The sequence below is a fragment of the Caloenas nicobarica genome, chromosome 24 (genome assembly GCF_036013445.1).
Source record: "Caloenas nicobarica isolate bCalNic1 chromosome 24, bCalNic1.hap1, whole genome shotgun sequence".
NCBI classification, from domain to species: Eukaryota; Metazoa; Chordata; class Aves; order Columbiformes; family Columbidae; genus Caloenas; species Caloenas nicobarica.
In genome coordinates this window covers 5,310,385-5,328,103 of record NC_088268.1, presented here as the reverse complement: position 1 = coordinate 5,328,103, position 17,719 = coordinate 5,310,385, and the positions used below count along the sequence as shown (strand labels likewise).

General features: G+C 65.9%; 1 protein-coding gene across 1 annotated transcript; it reads right to left on the bottom strand.

Moving 5' to 3' along the window:
• Positions 1–10,731: 10,731 nt before the first annotated feature.
• TBKBP1 (TBK1 binding protein 1) lies at positions 10,732–17,719 on the bottom strand. Its single transcript, XM_065651309.1, has 9 exons — positions 17,498–17,719; positions 17,302–17,424; positions 17,120–17,224; positions 16,463–16,616; positions 16,222–16,382; positions 16,089–16,138; positions 12,551–12,669; positions 11,101–11,840; positions 10,732–10,860 (listed from the first exon to the last, which is right to left on the bottom strand). Exons 1-9 carry the CDS (start codon positions 17,717–17,719, stop codon positions 10,732–10,734), a joined length of 1,803 nt encoding a protein of 600 aa, XP_065507381.1.

Here is a 17,719-nt window from a genome sequence, read left to right as displayed (position 1 = left end):
CCAGGTGACAGCGGGAGCAGATGGGGACAGGGACGGGGACAGATCTGCAGGAGGAAATGGGGAGTTAAGGACGTGCGGGGTGGGGGTCGCGGCCGGGCTGTGGGGGACGGCTGGACTGGACCCCCACGTCCCCACAGTGTGTCACCTCGCGGGGGGAGTCTGGCAGGGGGGTGTGTATTGGCCCATCAGACACAGCTTAGCAGCCATTCGGGCCGGCCTTTCAGCAGGGAATTGTTCCGAGGGGTCTCGGGCTGACATGTCTGTGCAAAGCCCCCCCTGCTGACCCCCTTTGCCGCCTTTCCGGCTCCCTGCCAGCTCCTCTGGCCCCGGATCCCGGGGACTCGCCCCCCGATACCCGCGGGCTGGCGGGGCATGGCCACCCCCTCCCAGCCCGTCAGGCAGGAGTCCCCCCACCGCCTGCCCAAGCGAGAAAAAGAAGGAAAACAAGGAAATTTCCAGACTTTATTTTCTAGGAGGAAAAATAAAGGCTGGAGGGGGGTTAGGGTTGGGGGAGCGGCTCATTAACGTGGGGGGGGAAGCAAGTGCTGCAGCACATGTGCTCCCTGACGTCACGACGTGCTAATTCATTCCTGTTATACCATCGCCGGCGAGGATAAATTCACAGGGACACCCCCCTGCTGCGAGATTAGCCGTGGCGGCCACCCAGACGGCTGTGGGGCTCACGAGCATCCCTGCTGCGCCCACGCTGGGGACCTGCCACCCTGGGGACCTGCCACCGCTGTCCTGTGTCCCCCTCGGCCCTGGGGGTCCTGGTCCCGGGTGGTGGTGACAGTGGGGCCCGGCAGGGCAGGGGAAGGAGTGCGGCTCTGTCCTCAGGATGTCACGTCCTTGAGTCTTCCCTCCCCAAGGTAAAGTGACACCGGGGACACTGCCCTCCCTGGGAGACACAGCGGGACTCCTGGGGCGATGGTTGTCACAAGTGTCCCTGCGCAGGGAGGACTCGCTCAAGGCCAGGAGGGACAGGAGAGCTGGGAGCCTTGTCCTGACCGTCACCTCGAACAGCCTCTGACGGCTCCGTGTGACGGGGACACTCCGGGGCATCCTCAGCTGGGAATTCAGGCTTTGTCTCATCTGATGCAATGTCCCCTGGGATGGGACAGTCTCTGTGCCAAGTGGCTTGAGCTCCATGGAGAGGCAGCGCCGGGATTTTTGGGTCCAAACCTCCCTGCAGTGAGGCAGCGGCATCGGCACCTGCAGGGTTTCCTGGAGGGCAGGAGCCCTGGGACCTCCTCGGGGCCACATTTGAGCCCCGTGCCTCAGTTTCCCCTCTGCAGACGGCTGATGCAACACAGCACTTTGCCCATCCTGGACATCGGCCCAGTTGAAGCCGGGACCAAATCTCTGGCAAGGGCAGCGGGCAGGAGCCAGCCCTCACCAGGGTGCCAGCCCATGGCCCGCTGTCCCCAAGCCCTGCTGTCCCCAAGCCCTGCTGTCCCCACGCCACCCTCCAGCCCAGACCCCAGGCAGGTGCTGGTGCTGCTGCAGGGATTTTGCTTTTCCATCAGGGATGTGCTCATTGAGGACCAAGGGGAAACTTGGGGGTTATTTTCTTAGTCAATGGCATCGTTCCTGTTTTCATTATTAAAACGAACGCGAAGGCACCGGGCACCCACAGGGGCTAAATTTGGTCTCAGGGAAAAACAAAAATACTCCCCCCCACCCCGGAGGAATTTGCATCTCGCTGCTGCTCGAAGGCAGCGGGTTGCTGAGAAGCTCGGGGAGGCATGAACGCAAACCGCAGCGCGGCCGGGCCACCATGGCCACCTGCCCCCCACCCCGGGGACCCCCGCGCAGCCCGGCTTGGGGACACATCCTGCACCCGGTTCACCCAGCCCTGGGAAAGAGGGGAGCGGGGGGGGCCACAGCCAGCGCCGAGCACCCCCAAACCATCCCCCGGCTGGTTGGGGGAATCCTGATTGGCACTGGGAGGATGCTCAGCATCTTCTGCTGTTGGAAAGGGAGCACCCATGGGTGCTGGAGGTGGGTGCTGAACCTTCCCCAGTGTCGCCAGGGCGAGGTCAGGGCCAGGTGGGGGTGACATATCGGTGGCAGCTCCGGGGGGGTCAGCGGCCGGGCGGGGGGGCTGACCAGACGGCTCCTTAATCTCGGGGAAGGAAGCAGCTCTGGTTACGGAGCTGCCCTCGGTGTAAAAGGAGAGCGACAGGAAGAAAAGTCATTAACATCGTTCCAGCCGCTGCCATCCAAAACCCACCTGGCGCCCCCTGCGCCCCCCACGCCCCCGTCACTGCCGCCACCGCGCTCCCGGGGGTCCGGCCGAGGGACCCCCCCAGTGCCCCATCCCTGGGGTGGTCCCGCTTGAAGCCCCAGCGCCCGGAGTCCTGGTGCTCCTGCCTGCGGGACAGATCCTGCCCCCCCGGCCACCGAACCGCAGCTTCGGTCCCTCCTCCTCCTCCTCTTCCTCACCCTGCCCGTGGGTGCCGGCCGGGGGGGCATGGGGCAGCTGCCCACCCCAGCCCTAAGCGGGTGCCACCATGTCCAGGGTGTCACCGTGTCCAGGGAGCCACTGTCCCCCCGTGCATGGGGTGGGGGAGCATTGATGAGCGTGAGGCTGTGTGAGTGTGTGGGGGGCCACTGTGTGTGTGGGGGTGTGCAAAAGGGCTGGGGAGGCGTGCGAGGAAGCCTGAGTGTGCACGAGTGCGCGTGAGTGTGCAAGGGGCTGAGGGGTATGTGTGTGCAAGGGGGCAGGGGTGTGAGAGAGTGCCAGTGTGTGCACGGGTGTGCAAGGGGGCTGGTGTGTGTGTGTGCACGGGCATGCAAGGGGGCTGGTGTGTGTGTGTGTGCATGGGTGTGCAAGGGGGCTGGTGTGTGTGTGCACGGGTGTGCAAGGGGGCTGGTGTGTGTGTGTGCGCACAGGTGTGCAAGGGGGCTGGTGTGTGTGCACGGGCATGCAAGGGGGCTGGTGTGTGTGTGCACGGGCGTGCAAGGGGGCTGGTGTGTGTGTGCACGGGTGTGCAAGGGGGCTGGTGTGTGTGTGCACGGGTGTGCAAGGGAGCCAGGGTGAGTGTGAGGGGGCTGGGACGTGCAAGGGGCTGGGGAATTGTGCAAGGGAGCCAGTGCGTGCACAGGCACCGCTGTGGGTGTGCAAGGCAGCCAGCCGTGTGCGTGCAAGGATGTTTGCACAGGAGGCCCATCGTGTGTATGTGCAGCGCGGGGGGGTGTGCGAGGGCCCCCCCGCCAGCGCCCGCTGGGCCGGGGGGACTCCATGTCACCCCCCGCCAGCTCCGCAGCCCCTCGCCCCCTCCTGTACCAGGCGATTTGCTTCAGCGGGAGCCAGATCCTCGGTGAGAAGCCGCAGCTCCCTGGGGAGCGCCGGGGGGGCTGCAGCCCCTGTCTGGCCAGTTTAGCGTGATGGGGGCGCGCGGGGCTCCGGGCTGGGGCCCCCGGCCCTTCCTCTTCGTCAGCGGGAGGCGAAGGCCGGGGAGTGATGTGCACCGACCTGGGGGGGGGGACGGCGGGCGAGACACGGGCTACAGCTTCTGACAACGTGCGGCCCCCCCGGGCACACGCGTGTGCGGGATCGCTCGCCCCGCCGCCGCGGCCCTCCCCACAGCTGGCTCCCATGGGCTCGGTGGCACCGGTGACATGGGGACACGGGGGGGCCAGAGCCCTCTGGGGTGGGGCTGAGGATGCTCCAGCCCAGCAGAAGAGACGGCGGTGGCTGATCCTGCCCCATGGGGACCAGTCCTGCCCCTTTGGGTCTCATCCTGTCCCTCAGGGTCCTGTCCTGCCATGCTGGGTCCCATCCTGTCCCTTTTGGTCCCATCGTGTCCCTCAGGGTCCTATTTTGACCTGTTGGGTCCCATCCTGTGCTATCAAGTCCCATCCTGTCCCACCAGGTCCCATCCTGCCCCACGCGGTCCCACGCGGTCCCGCGGGGTCCGACGCGGCTCTGGAGGGCCCGATCCTGCTCCGGGGGGCGGTGGGGGCTGGGGGAGGCAGCCGGAGGCAGGACGGCGTTGGGGACGGACACTCGCCGCGTGCCAAACGGTGCAGCCGTGAGTTAAAAATACCCACGACGGAAGTGGAGGTGTCGGCACCGGCTGCTCGGGGCTGGGGGGGCCGTGCTCGGGTGTCCCATCCCCCGCCGGGGACCCCCCTCCCCAGCACCGCGACCCCACCAAAGCGGGCGGCAGCAGCGGCCGGGGGGGGTCCCCGTGACACAGAGCTGGGCTCCCCGAAAGCCCGGGCAGGAGGAGCGTCACCGGCCCCCCCGCCGCGGCGGGTCCCACCCGGCCCGCGCGCGCCCACCGCCACCACGGGCCTGCGGGAAATGCAAAGTGACAAATGACGCCCCGCGCGCGTTAATTGATGTGATGCGGGGCTGACACCGCGGTCGCACCCGGGGCCGGCGCGCGGGAAGAGAATAAAGAAAAAACAGTAATAAAGACAGTAATAATAAAAATTAAAAAAAAATCCGATCAGATGTTAGAAATATGTCAGGGGGAAGGAGCCGGAGCCGGGTTCATTTCAGCCACCGATTAAAAAGAGTCGCCCGTGGGTCCAGCCGTCGCGGTGTGAGCCGAAAATGAGGGAGGGGTGTGCTGGGGGTGGACGGGGCCGAGAGGCGCTGCCGGCACCGTGTGGCGCTGCCGGGGCGGTGGGACCCCAGCCCCAAATCCCACCTGCCCAAAGCCTGGCTTCTCCAAAGCGCCAGGGCTCGGCAGCAGCCCAGGATGCTTCTGCTGGCACGAGTGCCAGGTTTGTCCCCAAAATGTTGCTTTCCCAGCCCTGAGCTGCCCCACAGGTGTCAGAGGGTTTGAGGGGACCCCCAGGTGTCCCGTGGGGGGACAGGGCAGGTTGCAGCAGGGACCGCTGGGCTGTGAGGGTGGCCTGGGGTGGCCTCGCGGTGGCCGTGGCCGCTGTCCCCGTGGGTCACGGGGAGTTCAGGCTGCCGGTGGGGGTGACAATGGCCCCTGGGCACCTGCCTGGTGCTGGATTTCGGGCCACCGGCCAGCGCGGGGCCACCAGTGGGTTGTGGCCATCACGGTCCCACGTGTCCCCATGGCCGCAGCGAGAGCCAGGCGCAGCTCCCTGGGGACATGTCTGCCACGGGGCCACCGCCATGGCCGGTCACCACCACGCTGTCCCCGAGGGCCACACAGGGGCCAGGGGCCACGTTTTCTGTCCCTCCGCTGCATCCCGAGTGCTCCCTGCGTCACAGAGCATCACCCTCTGCACCCCCCCCACATCCCACCCCAGTGGCAATTGGGGACGGGGTGCCAGGGCACAGGGGGATTTGGAGGGGGGTGTCTTCCACTAAACCCTCCCCCCCGTTGGATGCTCGATCCGCGTGACCCCGAGTTTAACCCCACTTACGGCGCCGGCAGACGCTGCCCCCGACGCAGATGGGTTGTGACAGCCGAGAAGTCCCCCCCGGCGGGCGCTGCCGAGGCGCTGGCCGTGGCGGGGGGGGCGCGAGGCCCTTGTCACGGCGCGTTGGCTCCGTCACCTCCCCGCAGCGAGACGGCGGGTCCCGCGCGCGAGGCCGGGGCAGCCTGTGGGTCCCCGGGGGGCCCGGTGGCACTTGTCTCTCCGCAGCATCCGTGATGGCGCTGGGCACATGGCAGCCGGGGCTGCGTGTCCCCCCCCCCGCTGTCATTTGAGGCTGCAGCCCCCTGATGGCTGGGAGAGGGGGGGTCACCGCGGATGGATGCTAAAGAACCGATGCCATCATGGGGACGAGGAAGGACGCAGAGGTGGCTTGGCCAGGAGGGGATATGCCGCATCCTCCCCAGGCGGCAGGGTTGGCAGGAGGTCCCCGGGGACTGCGGGAGCCACCGTGGTCCCCCCCGAGGCTGCGGGGAGCGGGGCGGGGAGGGCGAAGCACGTGCGAAAACCTTCTGTCTCTCCAGGAAGAGCATCTGCCAAAGGTCAGGCAGCCGCCGGCTGGGACACGTGTGGGACGGGGACCAGCAGCCAGAGCCCGAGCTGGCAGGGGAGCAACGGGCAGCCGCTGCTGGAGCCGGGCACCCCGGGGTGATGTGGGCACCCCAGGGTGATGCAGGGACCAGGCACCCCGGGGTGATGTGGGCACCCCGGGGTGATGCAGGGACCAGGCACCCCGGGGTGATGCTGGCACCGGGTACCCAGCCTGGACACAGGCACGCAGGGGTGATGTGAGCACCCAGGGTGATGCTGACACCGGGTTCCCAGCCGGGATGCAGCACCCAGGGTGATGTGAGCACCCAGGGTGATGCTGACACCGGGTACCCAGCCGGGATGCAGCACCCAGGGTGATGTGAGCACCCAGGGTGATGCTGACACTGGGTACCCAGCCGGGATGCAGCACCCAGGGTGATGTGAGCACCCAGGGTGATGCTGACACCGGGTACCCAGCTGGATGCAGCACCCAGGGTGACTGGAGCACCCCAGGGTGCTGTGGGCACCCCAAGGCAACGTGGGCACCGCTGGGAAGGGGCTGAGCCGAGAAGCCAAAACGCAGCTGCCCCGAGTCCTCTGCAGAAAACACGGGCTGAGAGCCCAACCCAGTTGTGCCACCTCTGCCCGCGGCACCGAGGGGCTCGTCCCCAGGGCTGTGGGCAAAGCCCCCCGCCGGGCAGCCCCTCCGTTTCTTATAAACGCCTCTGGCGGCGCTCCCCCCGTGACACGGCAACTCTGGGGCTTGTGGTTGAACCCCAGGGCTCCGGCTTTGACTCACACCGGATCCGCGGCACCGAGGGGCCTTTCGGGCGCCCACGGCTGGAAAGAAACGCTCACCCGGGCAGGAGCGCCGGGCGCTTCCTCGCAGCACCGTTTCCTATAAACCGCGACGGAGGGGAGCCGGGGCCCAGCTGCCATCGTTGTCCCCAAGCCAAGTCCCCTGGAACCCTCCAGTTCGGTTTGGGGGGCTCGTCTTGTGCACATGGGCGATCCCCCCGATGCCCTTCAGCGAGCAAAGTCAAAAATAGCAAGAAACACCCATGGCAAGACATCAGCACAACCCTTACGAGCCAGCAGAGAATCCCTCTCGGGACGCACAGCTGGGGACACCGGTCTGGCTGTCACCGCTGTCCCCACCGTTTGGAGGTGGCCCCAGCCCCGGTCCCTGTCCTCTGCCCCAGCTGCAAGAGAAAGCGGGACCTGAGCAGTGAGAATCACTTCATTTTTCCCCTAAGTGATAGAAACGCTGAGAAAAGAAAAAAAACCCCGAAAGCCTGTTGGAAAAAGAAACCTTTCGACCAGCCCAAAATAAGAGGGGGTTTTTGCCGGGAAAAAAAAAAAACAAAAAAACACCCAATAAAATAAAATAAAAGAAAGAAGAAAGTTGCGTAGGAAATGGCGAGGTGTGACCCGCTGTGAGGCTGAGTGGGCACAGGGGACAGGGACACTGTCCCTTGTCACCGCAGCTGACACAGCCAGGTGCCTGACCCCTGCCGAGACCCCCCAGCCCCAAAGCGGGTCCTCGGGACCCCCACTCCGGCCACGGCCATCACTTTGTCCCTGTCCCAGATGCTGCTGTGGGGATCGGGGTGCGATGGCTGGCGGGGGGGGATGCTCCTGGCCACCCGGACCCCGTCCCCGAACCTTGGGGACAGCGGGGACACGTCCTCCCCAGCACCCTCGGGGCAGGGCAGCCGTGGGGATGCTCTGGGGCGGGTTTGGGGACCAGGGCTGTGGGGGGGGACACACATGGCTGACATCTCCACACTGAGCCCTGCACGGTGGTCGGACACGCCGGGGTGCAGTGGCCCCCCCAGTTCAGCCCCGGGGGGGCATGAGGGCGAGACCAAAACCACAGCCCAGCGCTGCGGTTGGCAGCTCCCTCCTGCGAGGTGCTGGGGAGGCGGCAGCAGCCGGGGGGGTCGGAGGAAATGGGGCCGCACCCCCCCCCCCAGGCAGCCCCGCTTGCCCTGTGCGCCGGGCGGTGCAGCCACAGCGGGGGCGAGGGAAACTGAGGCACGGGGGTGTGGGTGGCATCGGTGGGGACCGGTCCCTCTTGCAGTGGGGGTGTCTCAGGGTTTCCCCATGCAGAGCGGGGGTGGCAGGGGGTGCAGGGAAGGTGCAGGGGGGGTGCAGGGTGTGATGTGCTGCATCCTCACCATGGGATGTGGGAGCTGCACGGAGCCCCGTGTCCCTGCGAGCATGGGCACCCCCAAACCTTCATCCCCCCCCAGCACCACGCACAGGCAGAAGGGGGGGGCAGCCCCCAGGGAGTAGCTTTGCAAGCAAATGCCCCAAACTTAGGGTGCCGGGACCCCCAAACTCACATGAGCATCATGCACACGGGATGGGGACACATGTCCCCACGGGTGACACGTCCCAGCTCCTCCTGCAAGGCCCAGGAGCCGCAGAGGGGCTGGTGTTTTGGGGGGGGTCTGGGGGTCCCCAGGTCCCCAGGGAACCCAGGAACCTCCTGACTCAGCGGCTGCCGCCCCCGGGGGAAAGCGGAGCTGCGTCTGCGGCGGGATGAGTAACAGCACCTGCGTTTGACATTTATCATGTGATTTCAAAAAAAGAGAGAGGAGCTGGGGGGGGCAGCGGGTGGCAGGAGAGGGTGGGGGCCGGACCCCCCATCCCGGTGCATTTCCAGTCCAAACTGGGAGAGAAGTCACCTAGACGCCCTTGCTGCCCCCCCGGCTATGGATCGGGCCTCATCCCCGCCTGGATGCAGCCCCCCCCCCAAATTTGCTGGTTTTGAGACCCCTCCCCACAGCATGGTGTCCCCGTGGGGGTCACCGTGTCCCCCTCAGCTCTGCCCAGCACCCCGGCGGTGCTGAGCCCAGCCCGGGGGGGCCGGATCCGGCTCAGCCCTGGGCAGGGGCTGCTCTTCCCGCCCCCCCCGCCCGATGCAAGATGCTCCGGTGATAACGGCGCTGCTATGAGCGTATCTCCTTCACACCATCGTGCCGTGGCGGCTGGGAACCGGCTCCGCACCCTGCTCGGGGCTGGGGGAGCCGGGACGGAGCCCCCGCCACCCACCGCAGCCTCCCCGGGCAGCGGGGCCAGAGAACGGTCACAACTCGTCACACGGATGCGCCCGGACGCAGCCGGGGTTTCTCACGAGCAGCCCAGTTTAAGGGGGTCTCAGCGCCGGGGACGTGCACCCGCATTCCCACAGGGTGCAAAACCAGCCCGAGTTCTCCCCCCGACCCCCAGCGTGCAGGCGGGGAGGCTGTAGGCCCTACAATAACACGGAGGAGCCATCCTGCACTGGGGATGCTCTGTGACCGTCACCCCGGCGTCATGCCCAGGGTCCCCCGCTTTGTCCCCCGGTCCCAGCCCCACTCACCACTTCGCTCGCCCAGCACCTCGCGGGCTCTTCGCTTCCTCCGTGGTCCCCCCAGGGCCACACGCTGTCCCCACGGCACCTCGGTCACCCGTCGGCTCCTCCTGGGGTTTGGCGTAGCCCCTCTGCACCCCCCACCCAAATAACGGGGTGCAGGGGGGTCCCCACGTCCCTTTCATCCCTTGTGTGTCACCCCGGGGACATTGCACGCGGTGGCTTGGGGATGTGCCATGCTCCCGCTATCACCCCCCAGGGCGATGGTTTTCGTTTTGCTTTTAATTGTCCCATTTCTTGTCACCTGCCAGGCCAGGAAACCCGAAACGTGTCACCGTGCCGGGAACGGGGGTGCGGGTCACCCCAGCAGGCACCCCGAACCCTGTCACCCCGCGGCTGAGCCCCGGTGACACAAGCTGGCTCTGCCAGGGCTGGATGTGGCAGCACCAGCTCGTCCCCTGCCCTGTCCCCAGCCCCGGGGGGGTCACCCACAGCCTGCCCCCCGCTCCCGCCCCGGGGACCCAAAGAGAGGACAGAGCTTGGCCCCCCCACGGCGTTGCAGGTGCTGGAGGGTTTTATTGGGGTCGGTGGCGTTGTGGAGAGCGCGGGTCCCTCTGCCCGGGGGTGCAGTGGGGGGGCCACCCGCGGCCGAGCCCCTGGGGGTGCGGGGGGAGTGCGCCGTGGCACGGGGGGGGCATGCAGCGCGGAGCAGCTCGGCGGGGGGGGGACACCCCCTCTCCTGGCAGCTTTGAGGTAGATTGAACGTGGAGGGGATGGGCTGATGGGGTGGGGGGGCCGCTGGGGGCTGTGCTGTCCCCAGGCTGCGGGGGGCACACAGGGGCAGTGTCCGAGGCTCGCTGGGGCCTTGGGGGGGGGAAGCACTGAGAGCCCCCCCAGGGCTGTGTGTGGGGGGGTCCATGCTGCACCTCAGGGGTTGTTTCTCAGCAGCATCATTGTGGCGAGGGGTAGAAATGGGGCTGGGGGGGGGGGCGGCTTTTAACATAAAAGGTGTTTGAACCGGTGGGATGATGTGAGGGGACCGAGAACAAGCAGCTGCCCCCCCCGGCACCCCCCAGACCCACCCGTGAGCCCTGGGGCAGGGGCAGCCCCTTCCCTTCACCTGCGTCCTGGGGGCCGGATCCGGGACCCGGCCCCTCGAATCCTCCCTGAGATCAGACAGCAGCACCCAAGGGCGCAGGTGACACCCAGGGGCGCAGGTGACACCCAGGGGCGCAGGTGACACCCAGGGGCGCAGACGGGTCACCCTGCCACCCTGCTTTGAGCATCCCAACCCGCTGCGGGCGCAGGGACGGGGCTGGCGCAGAGGAGCCCACTTTGGGGGGGCTCTGGGGTTGGTGGGGGCTCAGTCTTTCCGTAGCTACTGAAGACTTGGAGGTATTTCGGGAGCCGGGCGGCTCCCGCTGTGTTCTCATGCAGCATCCAGAGATGGGGGGGCGGGGGGGGCAGGCTCAGATCTTGCTGTTCTCCAGGTGCGAGTCGATGTGCTTGACCAGCGCGTCGTCGGGGTAGCCGATGGGGAAGGCCAGCTGGCACAGCGGGCAGCTCCGCACCTCCGAGTCCCCCGTCTCCAGCAGCAGCTGCGGGGGGGGCGCAGGGGGGTGCTGAGCCCACCGCCTGCTCCCCACACCCCCCACATCCCGCCCTCCTCTCCCCCCAGCACCCCCCTGCTGCTGGGTGCAGCCTGGACGCCGTGCAGTTGGGGAAACTGAGGCACGCCACGGGGGGACCACCCTGCCAGCACGGCGGGGGGGTTCTCTGGGCTCTCCTCACCCTCAACCCACCCCAACACATCCCCGGTTTGGGGGGGTCCCGCTTACATTGATGGAGGGCCAGGACTGCGCGTGTTCTGCCCGGGCGTAGGCGGCGGCCGATCGGTGCGCGGCGTCGGCGTCGGGGAAGCCGGCGCAGAAGGAGGCGCAGCGGATGGCCCCCGCCTCGGGGCTGGGGGGGCTGGGGACCCCCCACTCCTCCTCGTCCGACGATTGCTTCTCGAAGCGCACGTGCTCCTCGAAGGGCGGGCGGGCGCTCAGGGGGGCCCCCGCGCCCCCCAGGTACACGTCGCCGTAGGGCCGGTGCTTGGGGAGCGTGGAGGCTTCGGGCTGCAGCCAGAGCGAGCGGCTCTGCTGGTACAGGGCCACGTTCGTCACCTCCGAGTAGCTGCGGCGTCCCTGGAAACCCGCTTTGACGTGGCGGCTGGAGGGTTTGGCGTAGCCCAGCTCCATCCTCTCCCCGGGCAGCCGGTGCGGTGATGCCGAAGCCGGGGACGGGCAGGACGGTGGCACCGGGGACCGGCGCTGCTGGGCGGGCGACTGGTTGGAGGGTGGCACGGGGGAGCGGCGCTGCTGGGCGGGGGACTGGCAGGGCGCGGGGGCCGGCGAGCGGCGCTGCTGGGCCGGCGACTGGCTGGGGGGGCCCGGCGAGCGCCGCTGCAGCGCTGGCGACTGGCACTGCGGTGCCGGCGGCCGGCCCGGCGGAGCGGGCGAGGGGCACTGCGGGGCGGGCGAGCGGCGCTGCTGGGCCGGGGAATGGCACTGGGACAGCGGGGAGTGGCGCTGGCCTGCGGGGAAAAACGGGGTGGGGGGCACAGAAAATACCCCACGTCAGCTCGGGGACACACAAAATACCCCTTGGCACCCATCTGCATCCCGGATGGAGGCGGGGGACGCAGCGGTGGGGACCCCGGCAGGAGGGGTGCTCCAGGGAGGGATGTTCTGGGGAGGGATGCTTTGGGGGTAGGATACTCCAGCAGGGGATACTCCTGGAGAGGGATGCTCTGGGGCAGGGATATTCTGGGGCAGGAGATTCTGGAGAGGGATGCTCAGGGGCAGGGATGCTCCTGGAGAGGAACGTTCCTGGAGAGGGATGTTCCTGGTGGAGGGTTGCTCCTGGAGAGGGATACTCCAGGTTGGATGCTCCTGGGAGACGGATACTCCTGGAAAGGGATGCTCCAGGGGTGGGATGCTCCTGAAGAGGGATGATCCTGGGGGAGGAATGCTCCTGGAGAGGGATACTCTGGGGCAGGGATATTCCAGGGCAGGGATGCTCCTGGAGTGGGACACTCTGGGGAGAGATGTTCCCGGGGTGGGATGCTCCAGGGGTGGGATGTTCCCGGGGTGGGATGCTCCAGGGGTGGGATGCTCCAGGGGAGGGATGCTCCAGGGGAGGGACTTTCCCCGGGACGGACACAGGCAGGAGCTCAGCCCCAGCGGGACCATCCGGGCAGCCAGCGCGCTCTCCCTGTTTTCCACCCGCCGGGCCCCCCCTTACCGCCGTTGAGGCTCTTGTCCTGCAGCAGCGCGCGGAGGATCTGGCTCTGCAGGGCGCTGAGGTTGCGCAGCCGGCACAGCTCCTCCGTCAGCTCCGTGTAGGCCAGCGCCAGGTTCACCCTGCGGCGGGGACAAAGTGTCACCGGGGGCCAAATAGCCCCAGGCTGGGGGGCCCTGCCATGAGGCACCCCTAAATCTAACCCAAACTCAGGTTTTGAACTCGAACGGGAAAAGTCGTGGCATCGCGCCCGCGGCAGGAGGCGGGTCCCCCCGCCTCGGTGGCCCTGACAAAGTCGTCAGTTTTCCCCCAACTTGGGTGTCGCTTTTCAAAAAGCACATTCTCCGCGGTGATGCGACGGGAGGAGCCGCGTCCCGAGGGCCCCGCGGGGCTGGGGGCTCCGCGCGTCCCCCCGTGCGGGGGCTTTGGCTGAGCCGTTGTGACACCGCGGGGACCCGGGAGCGGCCGCTCGTAACTGCAGCCGACAGGTCTGTCCCTGCCCGCCCGCCTGTCAGCGCGTCAGAGGCGGCAGGAGAAGGAAGAGAAAGAAAAGAAAGAAAAGGGGGGAAAAAAAAAAAAAAACGAGAAATTTAAAAAAGAAAAAGAAAATAAAAAGAGAAAATAAGAGAAAGAAGAGAAAGAAAAAGAAAGAAAAGGAAAAAAAGAGAAGAGAAATAAAAAAGAAAAAGAAAAAAGAAAAAATAGGAGAAAGAAGAGAAAGAAAAAGAAAGAAAAGGAAAAAAAGAGAAGAGAAATAAAAAAGAAAAATAAAAAAGAAAAACAAAATAAGAGAAAGAAGAGAAAAAAAAGAAAGAAAAGGGGAAAAAAGAAGAGAAATAAAAAAGAAAAATAAAAAATAAAAAATAAGAGAAAGAAAAAGAAAGTAAGAAAAAGAAAAGAAAAAAAAGAGAGAGAAAAATAAGAAAAAGAAAAGAGAGAAGAAAAATAAGAAAAAGAAAAAAGAGAGAAAAAGAAAAAAGAGAGAAGAAGAAAAGAAATAGAAAAAAGAAAGAACAGAGAAAAAATAGAAAAAATAAAATTAGAAAAAGGAGAGAAAAAAGAAGAAAAAGAAAAAAGAGAAAAAGAAGAAACAGAAAAAAGAAGAGAGAGAAAGAGAGCAAAAGAAAGTGAAAAAGAGAGAAAAAGAGAAAAAGACATTTCCCCAGCCCAGTCGCCGTGTCATGTCCCCAGAGTCCCCACGGCCTGGCCAGGGTGGCACCGAGGACACGAGCGCCCGGGGGTGTCCCTGAGCCCCCCCGGGGCCACCTCTCCTGCCTCAGTTTCCCCCAGCGTGGGCACCCGGCTCCGAGCCGGGACCCCAGTACAGACACTGGGGGGGTCCCAGTTCCCCCATTGCCGCCACTGGATTTCGGCCACCTCGCCCCCCCCCCACAAATTCACACTGAGGCACAAGGAGGAAGCACCGAAACCGCAGCAGCGGGGCGGGGGGACACCCAGGGCACCCGCCGGGACCCCCACCCGCATGGGGGGAACAGGGACCGGCCCATCGCGTCCCTCCTGCAGCCGGGGGGGGCTGCGAGGTTTGCTGCCTTAGTGCCCCCCGCCCTCTGAAAAGCTCCGTTTCAGGGCAAAAACCACGAGTTTTTGATACGCGGCTGCAGATAAGGCGTGAGAACAAAACAGCCGCCGAAAACGCGGCCGCCCACGCCTGCCCCGCTGCCGAACGCGCGTGTCCCCCCCGGCAAATGACACCCCATTGCCGCAGGGGACAGGGACAGTCACAGCAGCGGCCCTGGCACGGGCACCCGTGGCTGCGAAATTCATGAAAATTCCCCAAATACCACCAAAAGGGTGGTGGCGGGGGGGGAAAAAAAACCAAACGCAAAACCAAACCAAATCAAATCCAACCAAAAAAAAACCCCAAACCAAAACCAAAACAAAAATATCTCCACAAAACCATAAAAAAGGGGAGGGGGTGGAGGGACCCCCACCTGCTCACACCGCAGCGGCACGCTGACTAATTCGGCAAAAAACAGCCAAAAAAAGTCACCCGGAGATAGAAAGTGCCGATAAAGCACATTTCAGAGCAAAAAAAAAAAGTGGCAGAGAGGAGCGGGTTACAAAAAAGCGCCGTATTTACAAGAAAAGAGTGCGGCTGTGCCCGGGGGGGCGGGGAAGGTGCCCCCAGGCCTGCGGGTGAGTGGCACGGAACCGGCCGTGCCTCAGTTTCCCCACTGCGACCTGGGGGAGTTGGGCTTGAAAGCAAGGTGGGTTTGGGAAATGTTGATACTGATATTTGGAGTTTTATTTCCCGGTGGGGGGTGGATGTTGTGGGCGGGGGGGGGGACGGAACGGCTGCCCCCCCCCGAGTCCCCCACGCTGATTTACACCGGGGAGACAAGAAACGGCAAAAGCATCCGACACCTCGAGAAAAAGAGGGGGGAGGTAAAGCCACCCCAAACACCCCGTCCCTTCCCCAGCCCCGTCCCCGCGCGTCACCTTTTATCTGTCCACAGCCCGACGAGCCCCGAGGGGCCGCGATGCCAGCCCGGCGTCACCGCACGGGGGGGACAGCGGTGCCACGTCCCGCGGTGGGGACACGCGAGCGAGGACAGCCGGGTGACGAGGCCGCTGCCTCGTTAAATGGGGCACAGACGGCTGATTTTAGGGGAAGTCTCGGCACTGGCACGGAGCTGCACCCTGACGCCGGGGTTATGGGGTCTGGCACAGCTGCGCCACATCCCCCAGCTCTCCCCTCCTCTCCTCGGGGGTGTCTTGGCTCAAACCCCCAAATCTGGGAGGCTCAGTCCCTGTCCCAGCACCTGGGGGGCCCTGATGGAGCCCCCAGAGCTCACGGCTGCAGTGAGGGGGACGCCGGGGAGAGACGTGAGGGACTCGGCACCGGCACCGCGACGGCTCCACATCGGTTGCACTGTTGCAAAAAGCAACATAGGGGGCTGTACGGTGCTGCACGGCACAGCTCTGTGCTTATGATGCTGTACAGTGCTGTACGGTGCTGTATGGAGCCGTACAGTGCTGTACGGTGCTGTATGGAGCCGTACGGTGCTGTACGATGTTGTACGGTGCTGCACGGCACAGCTCGGTGCTGCACGGTGCCGTGCGGTGCTGCATGGCACAGCTCGGTGCTGCACAGTGCTGCATGGCACAGCTCAGTGCTGCAGAGTGCCGTACGGTGCTGCATGGCACAGCTCGGTGCTGCATGGTGCTGTACGGCACAGCTCAGTGCTGCACGGTGCCGTACGGTGCTGCACGGCACAGCTCGGTGCTGCACGGTGCCATGCGGTGCTGCATGGCACAGCTCGGTGCTGCACGGTGCCGCGCGGTGCCGCTCAGCAGCCACAAGCCGTCAGTGCCCTCTGGAGGCAGCGGCACAGCCACCGAGCCGGCACCGCGCAGCCTGGACGGTGCTGGATCGGAACCGCAGCCACCCCGCAGCCCAGCTCCGAACTCCCGGGGTGCAGAGGGGAATTCGGGGTGCAGGATCCCACCCGCTCCCTGGCCCCTCTCTGCCAGCGGGGGAACCATCCCCACGGCGCCCCAGTCCACCCCCAGTACTTACTGGTCATCGCCCACCTTCTTCACCCAGGCCATGTCCCGCTCCGACTGCTCCTGGGGAGAGCGGACACCCCGTCAGCACCCAGACCCCCACCCAGGGGCTGGGGGGGTCCCCACGGCCGGACGCTGCCCCGTACCTGCTCCCGGGTGTCCTGCAGATGCTTCAGCTCCGCTTGCAGCCGCTCGCACTCGGCCTTGAGCTGCTCCTCGCGGTGCTGGGCGCGCTGGCTCTCCTGCCGCGCCGCCTCCAGCTCGGCCTCCAGCCCGCGGCTCTGCCAGCCCCCGGCGCGCTCCAGCACTGCGGCACGGCACGGCACGGCTCAGCCCCCCGGCACGCACAGCCCGGGGGCGCCGCGGGGCGGGGAGGGGGCAGCTCACCGTGGGTCAGGCCGGGGTTGGGGTGCAGGGCGAGGAAAGGCACGTCCTGGCCCGGCAGCGGGGTCCCCAGCCCCGGGAAGGTGCCACCGTCGCGCTGCCGCAGCTGCTGCTCCAGGCTCCGGATGCGGCTCAGATGCGTCTCCACCAGCGCCCGCTGCCCGGGGAGGGAGGGGGGACACGGCTGAGCCCCACGGGCATCGCGCCCCCTCCCCGGGGTTCATCCTGCCCCCCGGTGATTGGGGTCCCCGTGGTGCCGGTGGCCGTCCTGGCAGGGTGACGGGGGATCTGTCCCCAGCCCAGGAGAGGGTGGCACGGTGGGGGTGGCCCCCGCAGCGGGCAGAGCGTCGCAGGGGGCGGGTGGTGGAAGCCGGGGGTGTCGAGGTGACCCTGAGCACATGGTGCCGGGATGGGAGACACCGCGCTGGAGCCGGGAGCGTCCCCCTGAGAGGCGGGAGGGGGACAGGGACAAAACCAAGCCTTGGCCGTCACCACAACCCCAACGTGGCCATAACGGGGGGGGAGCAGCCACAATCCCCCCGGCCCTGCATCCCCACCGAATCCTGGCTGCTCCACGGGATGGAGAATCAACCTGCTCGGCACACGCTGTGGGGAAGGGGACCCCGATGTCCCCAGGCACCGGTCCCCACCAGCACCCACCATCTCTCCCAGCTCAGTCTCCAGATCCGACTTCTCCACACAGAGCTTCTCGTAGGCCTGGATCATCTCCTCCAGCTGCTCCTCCCGCTCTTTGCTCTTCTGCAGCTGCCGGGGATGCAGGGGGGGCTGAGCGGGCAGTTCGGGGACCCCCCGTGTTCCCCAGCCCCGCCGGCCCCGCTCACCTCGTGCTGGAACTGGTTGAGCTGCTGCTGCAGCGACGCCTTCTCACTCTTGAGCAGCGACGTCTCCTTGGCCTCGTAGAGCGAGAAGATGTGCTCCTCGCCGAACTCGCCGATCAGCGGGTACTGCGGCCGCGGGGCAGGGGGCTCAGCCGGGACCCCCGGCCCCGCGCCCCTCCCGGCCCCCCCGAACCCTCACCTTGACCTCGTACACCTTGAGCCGGCGCTTGAGCGTGGAGTTCTCCCTCTCCAGCCCCGTCAGCCGGTTCTTGATGTCGTCGTAGGCGGTGATGAGGGCGAAGTGCGAGGCCGAGCACATCTCTCCCGAGAGGTCGGTGTTGGGGCTGTCCAGCCAGTCCTCGTCCGGCCCCAGCGCCTCCGGCGTCAGGATGCTGATGTCGTCCTCGAACATGGAGTCCAT

Coding starts and splice junctions, on each gene's coding strand:
- TBKBP1 (XM_065651309.1), bottom strand. CDS start 17,719: ATGGACTCCATGTTCGAGGACGACATCAGCATCCTGACGCCGGAGGCG. Junction 16,617..17,119: donor AGACTGAGCTGGGAGAGATG/GTGGGTGCTGGT, acceptor CTCCCCGGGCAG/CGGGCGCTGGTGGAGACGCA. Junction 16,139..16,221: donor TGCAGGACACCCGGGAGCAG/GTACGGGGCAGC, acceptor CGCTCTCCCCAG/GAGCAGTCGGAGCGGGACAT.